Genomic DNA, 16,737 nt, shown 5'->3' on the forward strand with positions numbered 1-16,737 from the left:
AACTTTCCCCCTCTCACCTTAAATGCATGCCTTCGATTAGACATTTCAACCCTGGGAAAAGATACTGGCTGTCTACCCTATCTATGTCTCTCGTAATTTTATAATTAAGGTTCTCAAATCTTCCTTGAAGAAATGCAAGTCCTCATTGAATCCTGGAACTCTCTGGTCCATGACTGTTCAAAGCGGAGGACCTATTTAGGATGGTATTGAGAACCTCAAGGCCATGCTTCAAGAGCACACAGAAGTCCTGCATAAGTGGCAGAAGATGGGCACCACCTGCCCCATCAGGCACCTCCTGTCCCATCGGAGGAAGAATCTGCAGTCCCAACACTGGCCTCATTAGCCACCTCAGAACCACAAAATTCTAGTGCAAGCAAGTCTTCACTGATTCCAAAGATCTGCCTGAGAGGAACGTCTTTTGGGTGTGAACAGCTGTTTTCGGGTTGAAGATGACAACCACTGGTCCTTCAGTGCACAAGATGAGCCAGAGCTTGTCAGTATTGTCAACAGCATTGGTCATTGGTCCATGGGTCAAAATTCTACTGCACATGAAAGGTCCTAACACTGCAGTCAGGGTTTAACCAGAGTTTAACTGTGCTAATTAAAAGAGTCTATCCTACCTGACCACTGCTGGAAAGTTTGAGGATTCCATCTTCTGCCCGGTCAGTTCCTTCTTTAAACTTTCTTCGTCACCAATTGCCCGATCACAGCAATCCTCACAGTTCCAATATCTTCAGCACCTCCACCCTCAGAATAACCACCACCATGATCTGCCCATCATCCCCAAAGATTCTCTTCCGATTCAGTTTGATGACCCTCTCTCTAATCCTACCCCTTTCATCCAATATTTGATCACCCACCTGCAAACACCAAAATATATCAACACATTTTCTTTGCAATGGCGAGACATGGGTGCCTTGATGGTCATGGGTGGTGGAAAATCTGATGCCTTTAGTGGACTAAGATCAAGAGTCACCATGCGACCAATTTGGCCGCTGGGCTGCAGTCTGCTTTAAAGAATAGATTACACCCATTCCTAAAGTTTCTGATCATGTTACAGGAGTCAGAGCTTGATCTTACTGTGAATATTTTTCTACAAATTAAAATAAAACTTTGGAGGTACCAGGACATAGAAAAGCAAGGGATAGAATGATAGTATATTAATGACACAAGACAGGCTTTTCAAACCATTGTGTTACCTGGCCTAATCCCACCTTCCAGCACTAGTCTATAGACCTTTATGTCATTGCACAACAATTACATATCCAAACACCGTTTAAGTGTAATAAGGTTTCTATCTCTATCACCCTTTTTGGCAAAAAGTTCTAGACTTCTCCTGCCACCCTCTTGATCAACAAATAGTCAATTAACATTCTATTAATTAAAGGTTTTCAGATTTGATACATAGTTGAGGGCAGAAGTCAGATCCATACTCAATATCTGGAAATTCAGTGTCAATACCTTCAGGTCTGACGAGAACCTGGGTAGTAAATGCTTCCAAATTAATAGTCGTAAATTCATCAGAACAATGCTTCATATTTAATATCTTTGAGCAAATTCCACACATTTTATATCATTAGTCAAAACATAAAAAATCCTCGAAGGGCAGTCTCAGAATTGGTGCCTCATTTTGTCACTGGATAAATACATTTATAAACACAAATGAAATTATTTCTCATAAAAATAAAAATAATTACTCTCTACATACTGGAAACCTTGCATCACAGAAGTGTGAATACGGAAGCAAATACTCAAACAAAAACTCAATTTTATCATAAAATACCAGTAAAAGAAAGGGCCAGAGATGATTGGTAACAGTTCCAAAAATATTTAAGTTGCACACACAGATAGATCTCCAAATATTACAGCTTGTGAAGATATGCACTTTCAAGATGATTATATACATGCTTAGTCCACGTATCATGTAAACACCACTATCACAGAACATCTGCATGGCTATTTAAAATATGCCTTCAGTCTATATAAACCCAGGAACAACCTGTCAACCATATAACTAAATGAAAACATTTGATAAATGAACACTGTATTTCATGACATTGTTCAATGTTTTATTTCCAGAATATCTTTGACATGCTACTGTCTCAGTCCTCATAGCTCATCATTAATTCAAGGCCAGCATCTATAGCCCAACCCTGATCGTCTTTGAGAAGATGATGCTGCCCCACCTTCTTGAGCCATAGTCGTTCTTTTGGTGAAGGGACTCCAATGCTATGGAGGGCTATGTGGGAGGGATGGGTTAGATAGATCTTAGAGCAGGATGAAATGTCGGCACAACATCGTAGGCCGAAGGGTCTTACTGTGCTGTAATGTCCTATGCTGCTGTTGGGTAGGGAGGTTAAGGAATTAGACCCAATGATCTTGAAGATGACATATTTCCAAGTCAGGGTGGGATTTACGAGGCACTGTCAGAATAGCTTGACACATATCTGCAGTGAAGCTATGCTCGATAACATTAATACTTGTGTAATGTAGTTCGATGTGAGGTAGAGAAAGATTAAGGAATTTTACTCTGTAGCACATCTAGAGGCATTTGTTTAAAAGAAAATTCAATGTTTGCATAATTATTGTATCATTTTCATTTTAAAATACAATCCACAGTGTTAGATACAAGAAGATTAAGTAGGTACAAACCCAAACATATATATATATACATTATATATATATACATTATATATATATATATATATAATATATAAGACAATCAAGCAGTTTAGAATTCCACATTAATTGAATTTAAGCAAATTTCTGTTCAAAGGAGCAAAAATGCTCCCTTTTCTGTAAATAACTCCAAGCATCAGTACCATGGGAAGAACACCATATCAATTTTATTTTTCGTTTTCCTTCTTCCCTTCTCTGCTGGATTTCAGGAAGTCACTTCTCAGTAGTCGGTAAAATAGCACAATGTTCATCAGAGTCATGATGGCCATTCCCCCACTGCTAATGCTGTAGGCCCATAGAGGAAGGTTGTCACGATTTAGGACCAGCCAGCGCGTCATCCATGCCAGAGTGCTAATACGGAAGATGATGTACGTTCCCAGATTGATAATGCTGTTGATGCGGAACAGAGTAGATTTGCCCATGTTGGCCATCAGAAGAATCTGCCTCAGGTGGAGAAAGATCGAGTTGATTTCAACCAGTAAGGCAACCACCGCAAACCCAATGTAGCTGCAGACGCACACAGATATGCCGAAACAAATAATTACCTAGGAAATAAACAACATTTGATATCAGGGCATGCAGAAAACAGAATGGGAAAGAGCTCTGTAAATAAAGCCTTTAACTGAGAAATTAAAATGTTGGAAATCTGAAATACAAACTGAACATGCTGGAAACAGGTCAGCAGGTCAGGCAGCATCCCTGGAAAGAGAAACTATCTATATTTCAGGACTAATGAAGGGTCTTTGAACAAAACATTAATTCTGCTTCTCTTTCCATAGACGTTGCCAGATCTACTGAGTGGTTCCAGCATTTTCTGCTGTTACAACTGAGTTCACTGTTACTCACTTAAGAATGATGATTTCTCTCCTCCTCGCAATCACCTTATACACAAGAAAGACTGGCTTCAGTTTTAGCCTAGAACATGGGTGAAGGAAAACCTTGAGATGTGCAAGGTATTTTAAAATACGATTACAAAGGATATACAGAAAGAGGCCAATTGTACTAGCCAGTCTATGCTGATGTTTATGCTGCACTTAAGGCTTGTCGGGATGCTGACAGTTCCGAATTCCCATAGACAAATAGGGAAATACTGAGGAGACACAAGAGACTACAGATGCTGGAATCTGGAACAACAAACAATCTGTTGAAGGAACTCAGCAGGTCAGGCAGCATCTGTAGGGAGGAAAGGAATTGTTGATGTTTCAGGTCGAAACCCTGCATCAGGACTGATGCAGATTTCGACCTGAAGTGTCGACCGTTCCTTTGCCCTCCCCATAGCTTCTGCTTGACCTGCCGAGTTCCTCCAACAGATTGTTTGTTGCTAGGAAAATCCTGAACCCGCTGGCCACATTTCATTTGTGAATTCCCCAGTGTGCTTCAACACTAGACTCCCCATGAGACCAGCAGTGGGAACGTGAGCTGCCACAATTTGGCAGCACCTACAGTGGGAAATCTGCCCACTGAATCTGCACCAGCATGTTCATTCATTTCAATAGAGAGGAATGGCTGTAAGGAAAAAAGCTAATTTGCATTTGTTGAATTGTTTTGTTAAATATCCAATTGTTGCTTAAGTGCTTTTTCAGTAATTAATATTTCAATTGATTAAATTTTTTAAAAACAGCTTTTCTTTGTTTGACAACTAACCAAGGCAGGGGTGTGCTTTATCCAGTTGTCACACATTTGTTTTTAAAAACCATTTTAAGGGGAAGGTCAGCTTTTTCTGGCTTAGCCGTGGGCAATGTTACTTGAAGCAAGGCTCTGGTGCTCAACAGACGGCCCCAGTTATGAAGATAATGCAGTCAAAAACCAAATTCACAATGGCAGATATGCATGTCCTGAGCACACATTTATCATGTTTGTCACTGCAGCAGTTGTACCCCATAAATGTAAAACATGTTAGGAAGCATTTCTTGGAAGAAACTGATCAGGTAGATTTGTAGTCAATGTTTTTCAGAAGATCATCAAATGCTTAAAATGGAAGTGCTGCCAGAGGGTTAAGCTTAATGGGACAATTGGTTTTCTGATTTAACTTCAAAAATTATAGCTTGTAAAAATATAACTTGTGATAATAAAAAAAAGTGCTGGAAATCAGATAAAACAACAAATGTTGAAAAGACACAGCACAGTGTCCTACACAGGAATTGGAAGGAAAATCTTTTATCCCAAAGTTTTAGCCTAGCTTTCTTTTACAGATTTCTTCTGGTTAATCAAATTTGCATATTTACTCTTTCATATGCAGTAAAACCACCAATAAATATTTTTGAAACCTAACCCCTGCTTGTATAACAGGCTTGGCTGTTAAATGGCAAGTGCTAACAATAGTCAAGTAATTACAGCATTACCCTGGATTTAAGGGCATTTGCTGTGGATTAGCCACTTAACCTTGAAACAGTTAAGTGATGCAGCTGTGTGGCATTACTGGCTCCATCGGTATTGACAATTTGCACTGACAACTGTTATACAAGATGGATAGATTTAGTGATACAACAGTGTCATAGCTATCTGGCAAGGCACAAAGACTTTAGTTCCAAATGACCATTAGCCAGTCTGTAAAAGGAGAAGGCAGTTGCTGTAATGAGACTTCAAACATTGGGTTAAAAGTGGTGGCTCACCACTACCTCCTCAACAACATTTAGAGAAGGGGGAATAAATGTGGCCCATAAGCAACAACAGCTTATATCACTAAAGCATGAGTAACCATAAGTCAATAACCCTAAAGAACAACAAAAGTCATTACTTTATGAATATAACAGGCTCTCCAGAATATCATTAGCTGAAATAAAGAATCATTTTATTCATCAGATAATATTAGAAGTTAGTAGTACAAATTATTCTCCAGGATATTGGGACTAGTTGGGTGAGCACTGTGATTGGCATAGACTGGTTGGGCTGAAGGACTTGTATCCGTGCTGTATTGCTCTATGGCTCTATAACCTGCAGTAAAATATGAACTGAGAAGAGACTAACAACATGAGATCATTGTTTGTATCCCAATCACCTCAGAGCACTTCTGAAGGGTGGGTTAATTATTTCCAAAGCACTGTGAATAATTGGTATTGTAAATTACCTTGGTGCAGTAGGTGACAAAAGAGAAGCTGATGGGCATATGAGTGAGAAAAGGTTACAGGGCAGGAAGGGAAAGGGGATATGGGACTGACAGAATAGCTCTGCTGAGGGCTGAATGGCCTCCTTCTGTGCCATAATATGCCTGGTATTTTAAACACAGACACTAGGGTGAAGACACCAATGGCCATTTGAGTGAACGGAGATTAGACAAGGGAAGAAACAAAAGGAGTTTGGCTCACATGGGTAAGATGAATATGTTGAAAAGTTTAAAAAACTGTCTGTAAAGGAATCTCCTGAACTTCCTCTGATTCATTTCCATTCCAGTGCTTTGGAAATAATTAACACACCTTCAGAAGTGCTCTGAGATTATGCGGACACAAGGATATTGGGAAACAAACAATGATCTCATGTTGTTAGTCTCTTCTCAGTTTATATTTTACTGCAGGTTTTCTAGTTATGGTGTCATAGAGTCATAGAGTAATACAGCACAGATACAGGCCCTTTGGCCCAACCAGTCCATGCCGACCATGGTGCCCATTCAGCTGGTCCCAATTTCCTGTGTTCAGCCCATATCCCTCCAAGCCCTGCTCCTCCATGTACCTATCCAAATGTTTCTTAAATGATACTATTGTACCTGTCCCAACCACTTCCTCTGGCAGTTCATTCCATAAACTCACCACCCTCTGCGTGAAAAAGTTGCCCCTCAGGTCCCTTTTAGATCTTTCCCCTCTCACCCTAAACCTATGCACCCTAGTTTTGGACTCCACTACCCTGGGGAAAAGACTGTTACCGTCCACCTTATCAATGCCTCTCATAATTCTAAACATTTCTTATAGAAATGGTTGCCCCTCATTCCCCTACGTTCCAAGGAATAAAGACCTAGCCTGGCCAACCTCTCCCTGGAACTCAGGCTCTCTAGTCATGGCAACATCCTCATAAGTCTTCTCTGCACTTTTTCCAGTTTAACCACATCTTTTCCATAATACGGCGACCAGCACTGTACACAGTACTCCAAGTGCAGCCTCACCAACAACTTGTACGACTGCAACATAGTGTCCTAACTCCTATACTCAATGCCCTGACTGATGAATGTCAGCATACTAAGCACCTTTTTCACCACCCTGTCTGCCTGTGATGCCCCCTTCAACGAACTATACACTTGTACTCCTAGGTCCCATTACACTCCCAAGGGCCCTACCACTGAAATTCATTTGCCACTCCTCAACCCATTTCCCTAACTGATCAAGATCCCCCTGTAATCTACGATAACCTTCTTCACTATCAACAACACCTCCTAATTTCATGTCATCCGCAAATTTACTGATCAAGCCTTGTGCATTTGCATCCAAATCATTTAGGTAAATAATGAATAACAAAGGTCCCAACACCGACCCCTGCGGCACACCACTAGTCACTGGCCTCCATTCTGAAGAAAAAAACCTTCAACGGCCACCCTCTGCTTCCTACCTCCAAGCCAATTTTGAATCCACTTAACTAGCTCTCCCTGGATTCCATGGGACCTAACCTTCCAGACCAGCCTACCATGTGGGACCTTGTCGAAGGCTTTGCTAAAGTCCAAACAGGCAACATCCACTGACCTAACCTCATTTACTTTTTTGGTTACCTCTTCAAAAAAAAAACTCCAAAAGATTCACCAAGCACGACTTTCCACACACAATGCCGTGCTGACTCCTCCTAATCAGACTCTTGTCTATCCAAATGCTGGTAGATCTTGCCCCTCAGAATTCCCTCCAGTAACTTCCCCACTACTGATGTCAGGCTGACCGGCCTGTAGTTCCCTAGCTTGTCCTTGCTACCCTTCTTAGCCAACGGAATGACATTAGCCACTTTCCAGTCTTCGGGAATTTCACCAGTGGCTAATGATAAAGCAAATATCTCCGCAAGGGCCTCTGGAATTTCATCTCCAGCCTCCCATGAAGTCTGACTTCTGCAACAGCTAAACAGAGGAAGCTTCTGCCAAGGTCTGTAGGTGTGAGGCTTTGCAACACCTCATGGTGATAAGTTCTCTCCCAGAAGCTTTGGGGATTACTGGTAAATATGAATTCAATTGTTCATTAGGAAAGGTGATACCCTCACAATTAGAACATGCCTACATGACCCAAGCCCGACAGGATCCAACCACTTATGTTGGGTTTGGGTCAGGTCAGGCTATGCCTGGCTCAGTACTGTATTAAGATCAGGATGATTTACTTTGCATTGCTGCATCCATCCTGTTTTTGAAAGTTGGCATTTCATCCTCAGAGAGATCAGTGGGCTGTTCAAAATTGTCATATTTATAGCAAAGGTGGAGCTGGGCATGGAAAATATTAAAGACTCAGGCTCAGATTGAATTTTAATCTTATATTGAGCAAACCTATTCAGACTGACAATGAATAGAGGCTGCACACAGGGATAATGCTCCATAGCTTAACACCCAGTATTTATCTGGTTACTTTGTCTGACTGATACTAGTTTTTGAAAACTGAATCAATGTTGACTATGCAACGACTTCAATGATGAAATCATAAATCCTCCAATGTACCCTCAGTGATATGGAGCAAAGCATAACAATTGAATAGATTTTTAAACAGAACACTCCAAAATAAATCTTTCATGGAGCCCAGTAAAAGAGCTCCATTCATGATGTATGGTTGGGGGTGGAGGTTGGTTAATAGTGGTCACATTATGCATGTGGTTTTTGATGATAAAAATCCACATCTTTGACAGTAGCCTAAACCAAACACCAGGTGGCAATGTACTATGCTTTGCACTGCAATGACACCCTGTGCTGATGGAGAAAATGCACACGTGTAATACAAGCAACTCCAAGTAAAAGAAATGGGCTTAACATCCAAAATTTCTTCCACTAATTACTCACATGTGAAACTTTCCTTTTTTTTGTGAGCTTTTACCACAAAAATTACTCAAACATCACACGGTGTCCACACTCAGTCATATTGTACAAGTCACAATCTGCAAGTCAACTTTTATTTGCAATCTACTTAATTGATTTTAGCAGAAGTTACTTATATCCTTAATTGGTTCGCACTTACTGCAAGTTCCATTTTGTTCTTGGACAAGATAATGATACACTGAGAAGCATTAGAGATCAAGAATGTAGTCAGGCAATTCTGGAGTGGAAGGACAAACTGTACAGCCACTGTTCCATAATAAAATCAATCTGGCAGTTACAGTTTATAAAACTGTCAATTAATAATGAACCGCAAGATAAAATATAACGTCATAATACCAACCCCCCACCAGCTAAAAACAGTAATAGATCCCCTCTGTTGAGGGCAGCATATTGAAAAGGACCCCATGCCACAAACCGACACTCAAATGCCAACAAGAAAGTCTATGGACATTTGCAATGAAACAGGATAAAGACAAAGAAAGTTCTATTGCGCTAAATATCTGGGACTCATTTAATAACCATTGGCTCCAACCACATTAGTTTCTACATTTTTCCAACTTCTGGTAGACAACTAGCACAAAGTGAAGTTAGTACAGGTTGAAACTCTCTGGTCCAGAAAATCCCATGGCGTGACATCTTTTGGCGCTATTGGTTTGCAGAGCGGTCTCTAGATGGCTGTATCAGCAGCACCAAGCTGCCTAGTTTGTTTATATTTGTAGCCCAGTGTTTTGGTTACACACTTATGTCTTTAATTATACAGTATTTTGCCTATATTTTAGCCCTATAGTATGTCTTCCAAGAGACCAGGAGGTGTGAGAGGTGGTAAAGGTACTAATAAGCATAAGTCATTATCTATCCTTGAAAAGGTGGAATTTCTGAAGAAATTAGATTTAAAAAAAACTTTGGTAAGTGTCTTGTGCAAGTTCTATGGTATTAGCTCATCAACTGTTTATAAATTAAAGAAATAAAAAGAGGAAATTTTAAAGTTTTTTGCCGAGAATGGAAGTCAGTAAAGTTTAAAGTGTCGGAAAACTTTGGAAACTGGAAAGGGCATGGAATTAGACAGGGCACTTATAAAGTGACTTAAACTTAGACGTAATGACGGTGTGAGCATTTTGGGGCAGGCGAAAATATTTCATCAAGGGCTGAACCTTGAGTATGACTGTGAATATTCACCAGATGGCTATACAAGTTTAAAAGTAAGCATGGTATTTCATTGCATAGTGCGTGCGGCGAAAAACAAGGTATTAACATTGAGGCTGTGGCAAAATTTGTTGATGAATTTGCACAGTTAGTGGCAATGGAAACTTTATCTCCAGAACAAGTGTACAACGCTGATGAGACCAGTCTGTTTTGGTTTTGCACGCCATGAAAATCTCCTGCCCAGCAGACTGAGGAGTCTCCAACCAGAGGTAAGAATTCCAAGAATAGGCTCACAATTCTTGGCTGCAGCAATGCAGCTGGCAGACCCAAGTGCAAGCTCATGTTAATTGGTTAGAGTGTGTGCCCAAGGGCCTTTAAAGGGGTGAAATTATTTTCCTGTTATCTACCATGGTAACAAGAAAGGATGGATAACATCAAAACTATGTATCGAATGGTTTGAAAATTATCTTGTACTAGAAGCGAGGGCGTGTTGCAACTCTGATGGCCTCGATCCAAAGTGCAAAATACTTTTGCTTGTTCAGCTCATCTTGACCAAAGCAGATCGCTTAGTCAAAGATAATGTTATTGGGATTATTTACCTCCTAACTGTATCTCTTTGATTCAGCCCTGTGTCCTGAAATTTAAATACAGATCAGAGTTCCTGCACTGTTTGCTCATTGCAGTGAATAACGTGAAGCCTGTTGCATCGTTCAGAAAGGAATTTAATCTAAAGGATATCAGGTGGTCACTTGCTTCAGCCTGGGATAAAGTTGATAATCGTACACTGCAGGGTGGCTGGCACAAACTGTGGCCAACCTGAATGTCTGAGGAAGAGAAAGAGATCCTAACTTCGCTGTGTTTAGAGTTTCTAGTGAAAAGAAAATCATCCGAGAATTGGTGGAGTATGCTAAGGGTATGCTCAGTGTCTTGAAGTAACCAAAGATATTTTTTAAATTCTTTTTTAAAATTTTATTTACAGCGTGGTAACAGGCCCTTCTGGCCCATCGTGTCCGCGCCGCCCATTTTAAACCCCAAATTAACCTACCTGTACGTCTTTAGAATGTGGGAGGAAACTGGAGCACCCGGCGGAAACCCACGCAGACATGGGAGAACGTACAAACTCCTTACAGACAGTGACGGGAATCGAACCCCGATCGCTGGTGCTGTAATAGCGTCGCGCTAACTGCTATGCTACCGAAGTAGATGAATGTCAATGAAAAAGTGCCACTTGCTTACCAACCCTCTGATAAAGAGATTGTAGAAAGGGTTCAGCAAGGCAAGAAGAAACAAGATGATGATGAAGGAAATACAGAAGGGGAAGTTGAAGAAAGAATTTCTTTTGATACGTGTATCCAGCTGACTAGAAATTTAACTGCAGGACTTGAACAAAGGGACTTTAATTAATTTTGTTTGAAATAAGTAAACAGACGTAATTTCTTGCTTTGTAATAAAGGAAAAACACAGGACATTAAGCAAGCTGCTTTGGAACAGTGGTTCAAAAAAACAGTTGAGAAGACTAATGAGGAGCAATCTGGCAAAGATAATCCACTCCCCTCCACCTCTTCTGCCCCGATGCACAGGTACCTACCGACCCTGATGTAACCTAAGCTACCAGTAACCATTAGAACACATTGAAAGTGAACATATGGCAGCATTAAAAGTAAATTTATTTTCGTTTTTCTGTTTTAAGCTTTATAATGTATGTGTATATTTCAACAGCATTAAGTGTAAATTAAAATACAGTACAGCTTTTCAATTGCAAGTTTCATATTATATTTCATGAAGCAATAAAAACTTTCTGATGGCATTAATGATGGTTTTATTTTCTGTTTTTATCTTTATTGTACTTTTTATGACCTGGCAAGTCAGGGGGTTAGTCATATGTTTTATGTAGGGGATTCACAGGGCATTTTCTGTGCTCTGGCACAAGCCAGGCCCCAGGGGTGCTGGACTAGAGAGCTTCAACTTTACTTCTAAAACTGTACTTATTTATTTTCCAAGAATTCTTCACAGCTAAATATCCTGCTCACACCTTTTCATAATGTCTCACTTGGTGGAGTTCTTATGGACTCCCTAGTTCTTTTATTTCCTTATAGTTTTGGAACAAATTAAGCAGTGGCTCTGATTTGACATTAACAATGACACTGAGGCCATCAGCTTTCACAGAGTCATGCACACAGCCACTTCCATGACAGTAACACACAGTTTTAATTCTTATACCCAGATTCTCTATAGAGGTCAGCACGTTCAAAATGACTCCATGCCACAAACTGCTGCTCAAATGCCTGCAAAAGAAGCGTATGGTCAGTTGCGAATACAATAAATGGCTGGCAGCCATCCTTCACGATCAACCGCAAAATTCAGATATAATTCAGCAACAAACAATCTGCTGGAGGAACTCAGCAAAGTAAGCTGTGTGTGTGTGTGTGTGTGTGTGTGTGTGTGTGTGTGTGTGTGTGTGTGTGTGTGTGTGTGTGTGTGTGGTAGGAATTGTTGACATTTCAGGTTGAAGCCCTGCATCAGGACTAAAAGTAGACTAAGGGTCAATCTCCCCTCTCTGAAATGCTGAGTTTCTCTAGCGGTTTGTTGTTGTTCCAGGTTCCAGAATTTGCAATCTCTTGTGTCTTCAGACTATAATGGGTTGCAGAGGATTTGTAATGAGCTGTATCTTTCAGTTGGGTGGTATCTGCTAATCTATAATCCATTTTGTGGGAGGAAACTGCCATAGACTCAAAGAAAATCTGAACTCTGTCCACAGGTAACCAAACATCTATAGAAAATTTTAATGAATGTATTTATTTTCCATCTGTTGGAGGTACCATCAATCAGCTGGTTTGGATTCAGTTTTAGTCTCACCACTATGGTGCTCTTTTTAAAAATGTTCAACAATGATTAGTAAATTTTCTGCAATGAGAGCTCTAGTTCTTTTATTTATGCAACTTGCTCTCATCCACTCTGTTAAGAATTACGATGAAGTGTAAATTGTCCTAAGTTAGTACACTTTCAAACTCACCAAACTTTCTGTTGAGAAATTTAAGACACTTAAACTTAAGACACAGATAACCAAGTATTAGAGAAACCCAGATTATAGGCCATGCCTTTCTGGGAAAGAGACAAGCCAAGTTTGAAAAGAATCAAGTCAAATCAAGACACAAGTCAAGAAAAATAAATTAGTGGTCAAGTATGTCAAACTCCAGTATTAGTTGCAGGAGAAAGACTGAAGACAGGGGTTTCACAGTTGGACATTCAGGGGGAAAAAATGAACTGTGTAAGATGACCTGCCTCAAATTCAATGAGGTGAAGATTTCTGCATGGAAAAGCTGGGATCATATAAATTTAACTGCATCTGAAGAGGAAATGAATGTGATTATAGCATGGCTCTCCATGTAATCGTTAGTGGATGGGATACATGGCAGTTTATAACTGATCATGTGAGAAGTGCCTCACGTCAGACTCATGATAGTTATTCATTTTGCTGCAGACAATGCTGTGTCACTGTGACAAGGGAAGAACAACAAATGGCTGTTGTAAACTTTAAATCATGTACATAGTTTATTGGTCATGCATTTAACTGGATCCAAATTCAATTTCTTAATGAACTCATCACATCTCTTATACAATAATGAAGCTTTAATATTGAGGAAGTAAAAACGTCTTGTACATTTCCTAATTTCTCTCTTCCCCTTAAAATGATGAATCTGTATATCATTGCATAACTAATCCGAGCAAACGGGGATTCCAGATCATCAGAGTTTGCTAACTCTGAATAAAACTTGTCAAACCAGAGGAGCTCAGTTAAACTAATCATTATTTGATATCCAAACAACATAGCCTTCTGTAAAGAATGCACCAGATTATGCTTCAGTCATTCAATAGAGATAGTGATGCTTTCAGGACTCTTAAATCTAAAAGCAAGATACATATCAAGACAGCTAACTCACCCAAATGACTCTTGGAACCCATAGTTAGTGCACTGACTGATCTAAGTCAGGGTAGATTCAGCCGAGCATTGCAGGCTATGGGAGTGATACCCTATCGAAAATAAATTGCCTGCACAAAGTGTCAGATTCAGCTCTTCACAAGTATAGATGTGCAAATAAAAGAGGATTAGATCGTTCATGCTAATTAAAATGTCAGACAAAAGAGAGATTAACAGAAGTGCAAGCAACCCATGAGTTAGGGCCATTTGGGTTATGGAAATTTGCACTTGCAGAATTCACAAATCACTATCCAAAAATTTGAGATATGGATAAAGTTCACTCTTATGGAATTTATGTGAAAAAAAAGGAAATAAATCTGCACAATTTTTTTCCAACTCACATTTCTTGACGGATGCGCAAATGATGCAGCTTAGCATTACAAAAGGTTGCAATACAGCCCATTTTCTAAGAACACAATCCTGTCTTCACCACACAGGGTCACCTATGCATGCATCATGCTTGTGGCGGTGCAGATTTCTCACAACTCCAGTGACTTGGGTTCAATGGTGACCTGCGGTAATGTCCAGGGTTCGCATATTCTCATTATGATTGCATGGGTTTTCCCCAGGGTCCTCTGGCTTCCTTCCACATCTCAAAATTTCACTGGTTGTCAGCTTAATGGACCACTGTCAATTACTCCTTGTCGAGGTGGCTGGTGACAGAATCTCCAGGGGAGAAGAAAATTGATGCAAGTTGTTCCCACAAAGTGTCAAATTCAGCTCTTCACAACAAATATAGATGTGCAAATAAAGGAGGATTAGGGTGCCAATGCTAATTAAAATGTCTGATGAAAGAAAGCAGGGGGTTGGGGGTTATTAATGGGATGGAGAGCATAGGTTACAGGGAAATAGGTGATAGAATGGGATTGTTTTGAGAGGCAGCATAGACTTGATGGGCCAAACAGTCTCATCTATGAATTATGCTTTGGCAAAAACAATGATGGAAAGGAAAGGAAAGTGTGGGCATGCTATGTCAGTGCTGGAAGTGTGGCGACACTTGCGGGCTGCCTCCAGAACACTCTACACAAAAAGATGCATTTCACTGTGTGTTTCGATGTACATGTGACTAATAAAGAAATCTTATATCTTATAAAATTGCCTGTGAACCTCCACCATTGTTTATGCTCTTGTTGTTGTTTCTGTGCCAGAATGCCTGCAGACTAGAATTTTGGATGAGTGCTTGAAATTTAATTTTGCACAATAGTTATTGTTGGCTGAACAGAGACCACACTGGCTACCAACAGCTTATAAGAATAGGTCAGAGGTTTTATGACAAAAGACTTGTATAGTAGAGTCATGGTTAAGGAGAACTAAGTGCCTGATCCCAAGACGCTAGTTCAGATCCGACCACAGCAGCTAAGAAATTTAATACATTAGAACAGATGGAAAAGTCTAGTAGGCCGCTTCATAAAAGGGGAAATAAACGTCACATGTCAACATCACCCACTTCCACTGAAAAAATAAAAAGGGATATAGTACTTCTGAAAGGGTCAATTTTTGGTTCAGCTCTGCTATCTTTCAGCAATGTTAAATATGGCTATTTGCCAGATTGACTGTGTTCATCAATAGTAAAGGTTCTCACTTTATGGCTCCTGCACTAATGCTCAGACAACTTACTAGATATCAAACATAGAAATGTACTGTTTTGGGTTCAAAGCTTATTCAATCCTAGAAGGCTAAAATTCAATTTAATTTCTGATGACATATCATTAATATTGAAGATAATATAACACAATAAATCGGTAGTTTTGTTTGAAATTGCCTGGCAGCTGTTACCTAAATAAGAAGTTTAAATAAGAATTGGCAACGACTACCAAGGAATTTTGGGTGTGTTATTGTACTAAATTGCACTACACTGAAGCACTAATTTGAAATGTCATCATGTAGTTTGCTATTTAATTGATCTCTCATGTGATAAATTTGCAATCAATAGTAAAATATCTTGTCAAACGAGCATACCCTCCCCATCCTCCTTTCAAAAACCATAACAATTATCACAATTCCTAAACTAGGTATGTTGTATATCCGTTAGAAGGCCAAGCATGATGTTGGCAGATATGATTCAACAGCTGACTCTTAAAGTAAAAGCGATGACTGTCATTCAACTGCTTAATCAGGACATTCATAATTTTTGCTTCAAGTTCACTAAGTATTTTTAGTGGGATTGCATTGTAGAAAACAACTCCACTCAGTACTGATAGGGTTTATGGAGAAAAATCAGCAAGCAGTCAGTATTGCTCTTTTACTGTAAAATTATACATATATAATGTGAGTATATGGAAGGAAGAAGTTCACCTGATTTTGTTAGTAACATTGGAACAAACCAGTCAAACCAGTGCAGAAGGTTAAGTGATGTCAATGCCAGTGTGTTATGCTTATGTTTTCTGTGACCTGTTATGTTGGTACATGATTAAATTTGTGCCACTTGCAAACATAACCTTCTCCAGGTACTAAAAGAGATTCTGCTGATTGCACTACTTTAAGAGACACTTCAATTCATGAAATTTGCCTTTAGTGTACAGGCTCAAGTAAGCATGTGTCACAAAAATCTAGATGTGTTACACAACTGTCTTTTTCCATTTGAGTCTGAAGAGTGGGCTTCAAAAAGATAATTGATGTTTGTGGACACTTCAGCCAGAGGAAAAACTGCCAAATGACAAAAAAGCCTAAAATAGAAAATAAAGTGCGATTAATAGAGAAATCATAATTTTACATACTTTACCATAACTAAACATGAAACAGCTATTTTTAACAGCACTGAAATGGCCCAAAATTTGCTGTGACAGCACGGTAGTGTAGCAGTTAGCGTAACGCTATTACAGCACCAGTGACCTGGGTTCAATTCCCGCTGCTGTCTGTCAGGAGTTTGTACGTTCTCCCCGTGTCTGCATGGGTTTCCTCCAGGTGCTCTTGTTTCCTCCAACATTCTAAAGACATACAGGTTAGGAAGGTGTGG

At 39.8% G+C, this 16,737-nt stretch overlaps 1 protein-coding gene across 1 annotated transcript in view; it reads right to left on the reverse strand.

The window, feature by feature from the left end:
- Window positions 1-1,504: 1,504 nt before the first annotated feature.
- The window catches only part of tlcd2 (TLC domain containing 2), a 59,530-nt gene continuing 44,297 nt past the window's right edge, over window positions 1,505-16,737 (reverse strand). The window contains exon 4 of the mRNA XM_052035878.1: window positions 1,505-3,224. Coding sequence (XP_051891838.1) covers window positions 2,847-3,224 — 378 coding nt within the window. The 3' untranslated portion in view covers window positions 1,505-2,846. The remainder of the gene's footprint in view (window positions 3,225-16,737) is intronic.

Source organism: Pristis pectinata, chromosome 21 (assembly GCF_009764475.1).
Source record: "Pristis pectinata isolate sPriPec2 chromosome 21, sPriPec2.1.pri, whole genome shotgun sequence".
Taxonomy (NCBI): Eukaryota; Metazoa; Chordata; class Chondrichthyes; order Rhinopristiformes; family Pristidae; genus Pristis; species Pristis pectinata.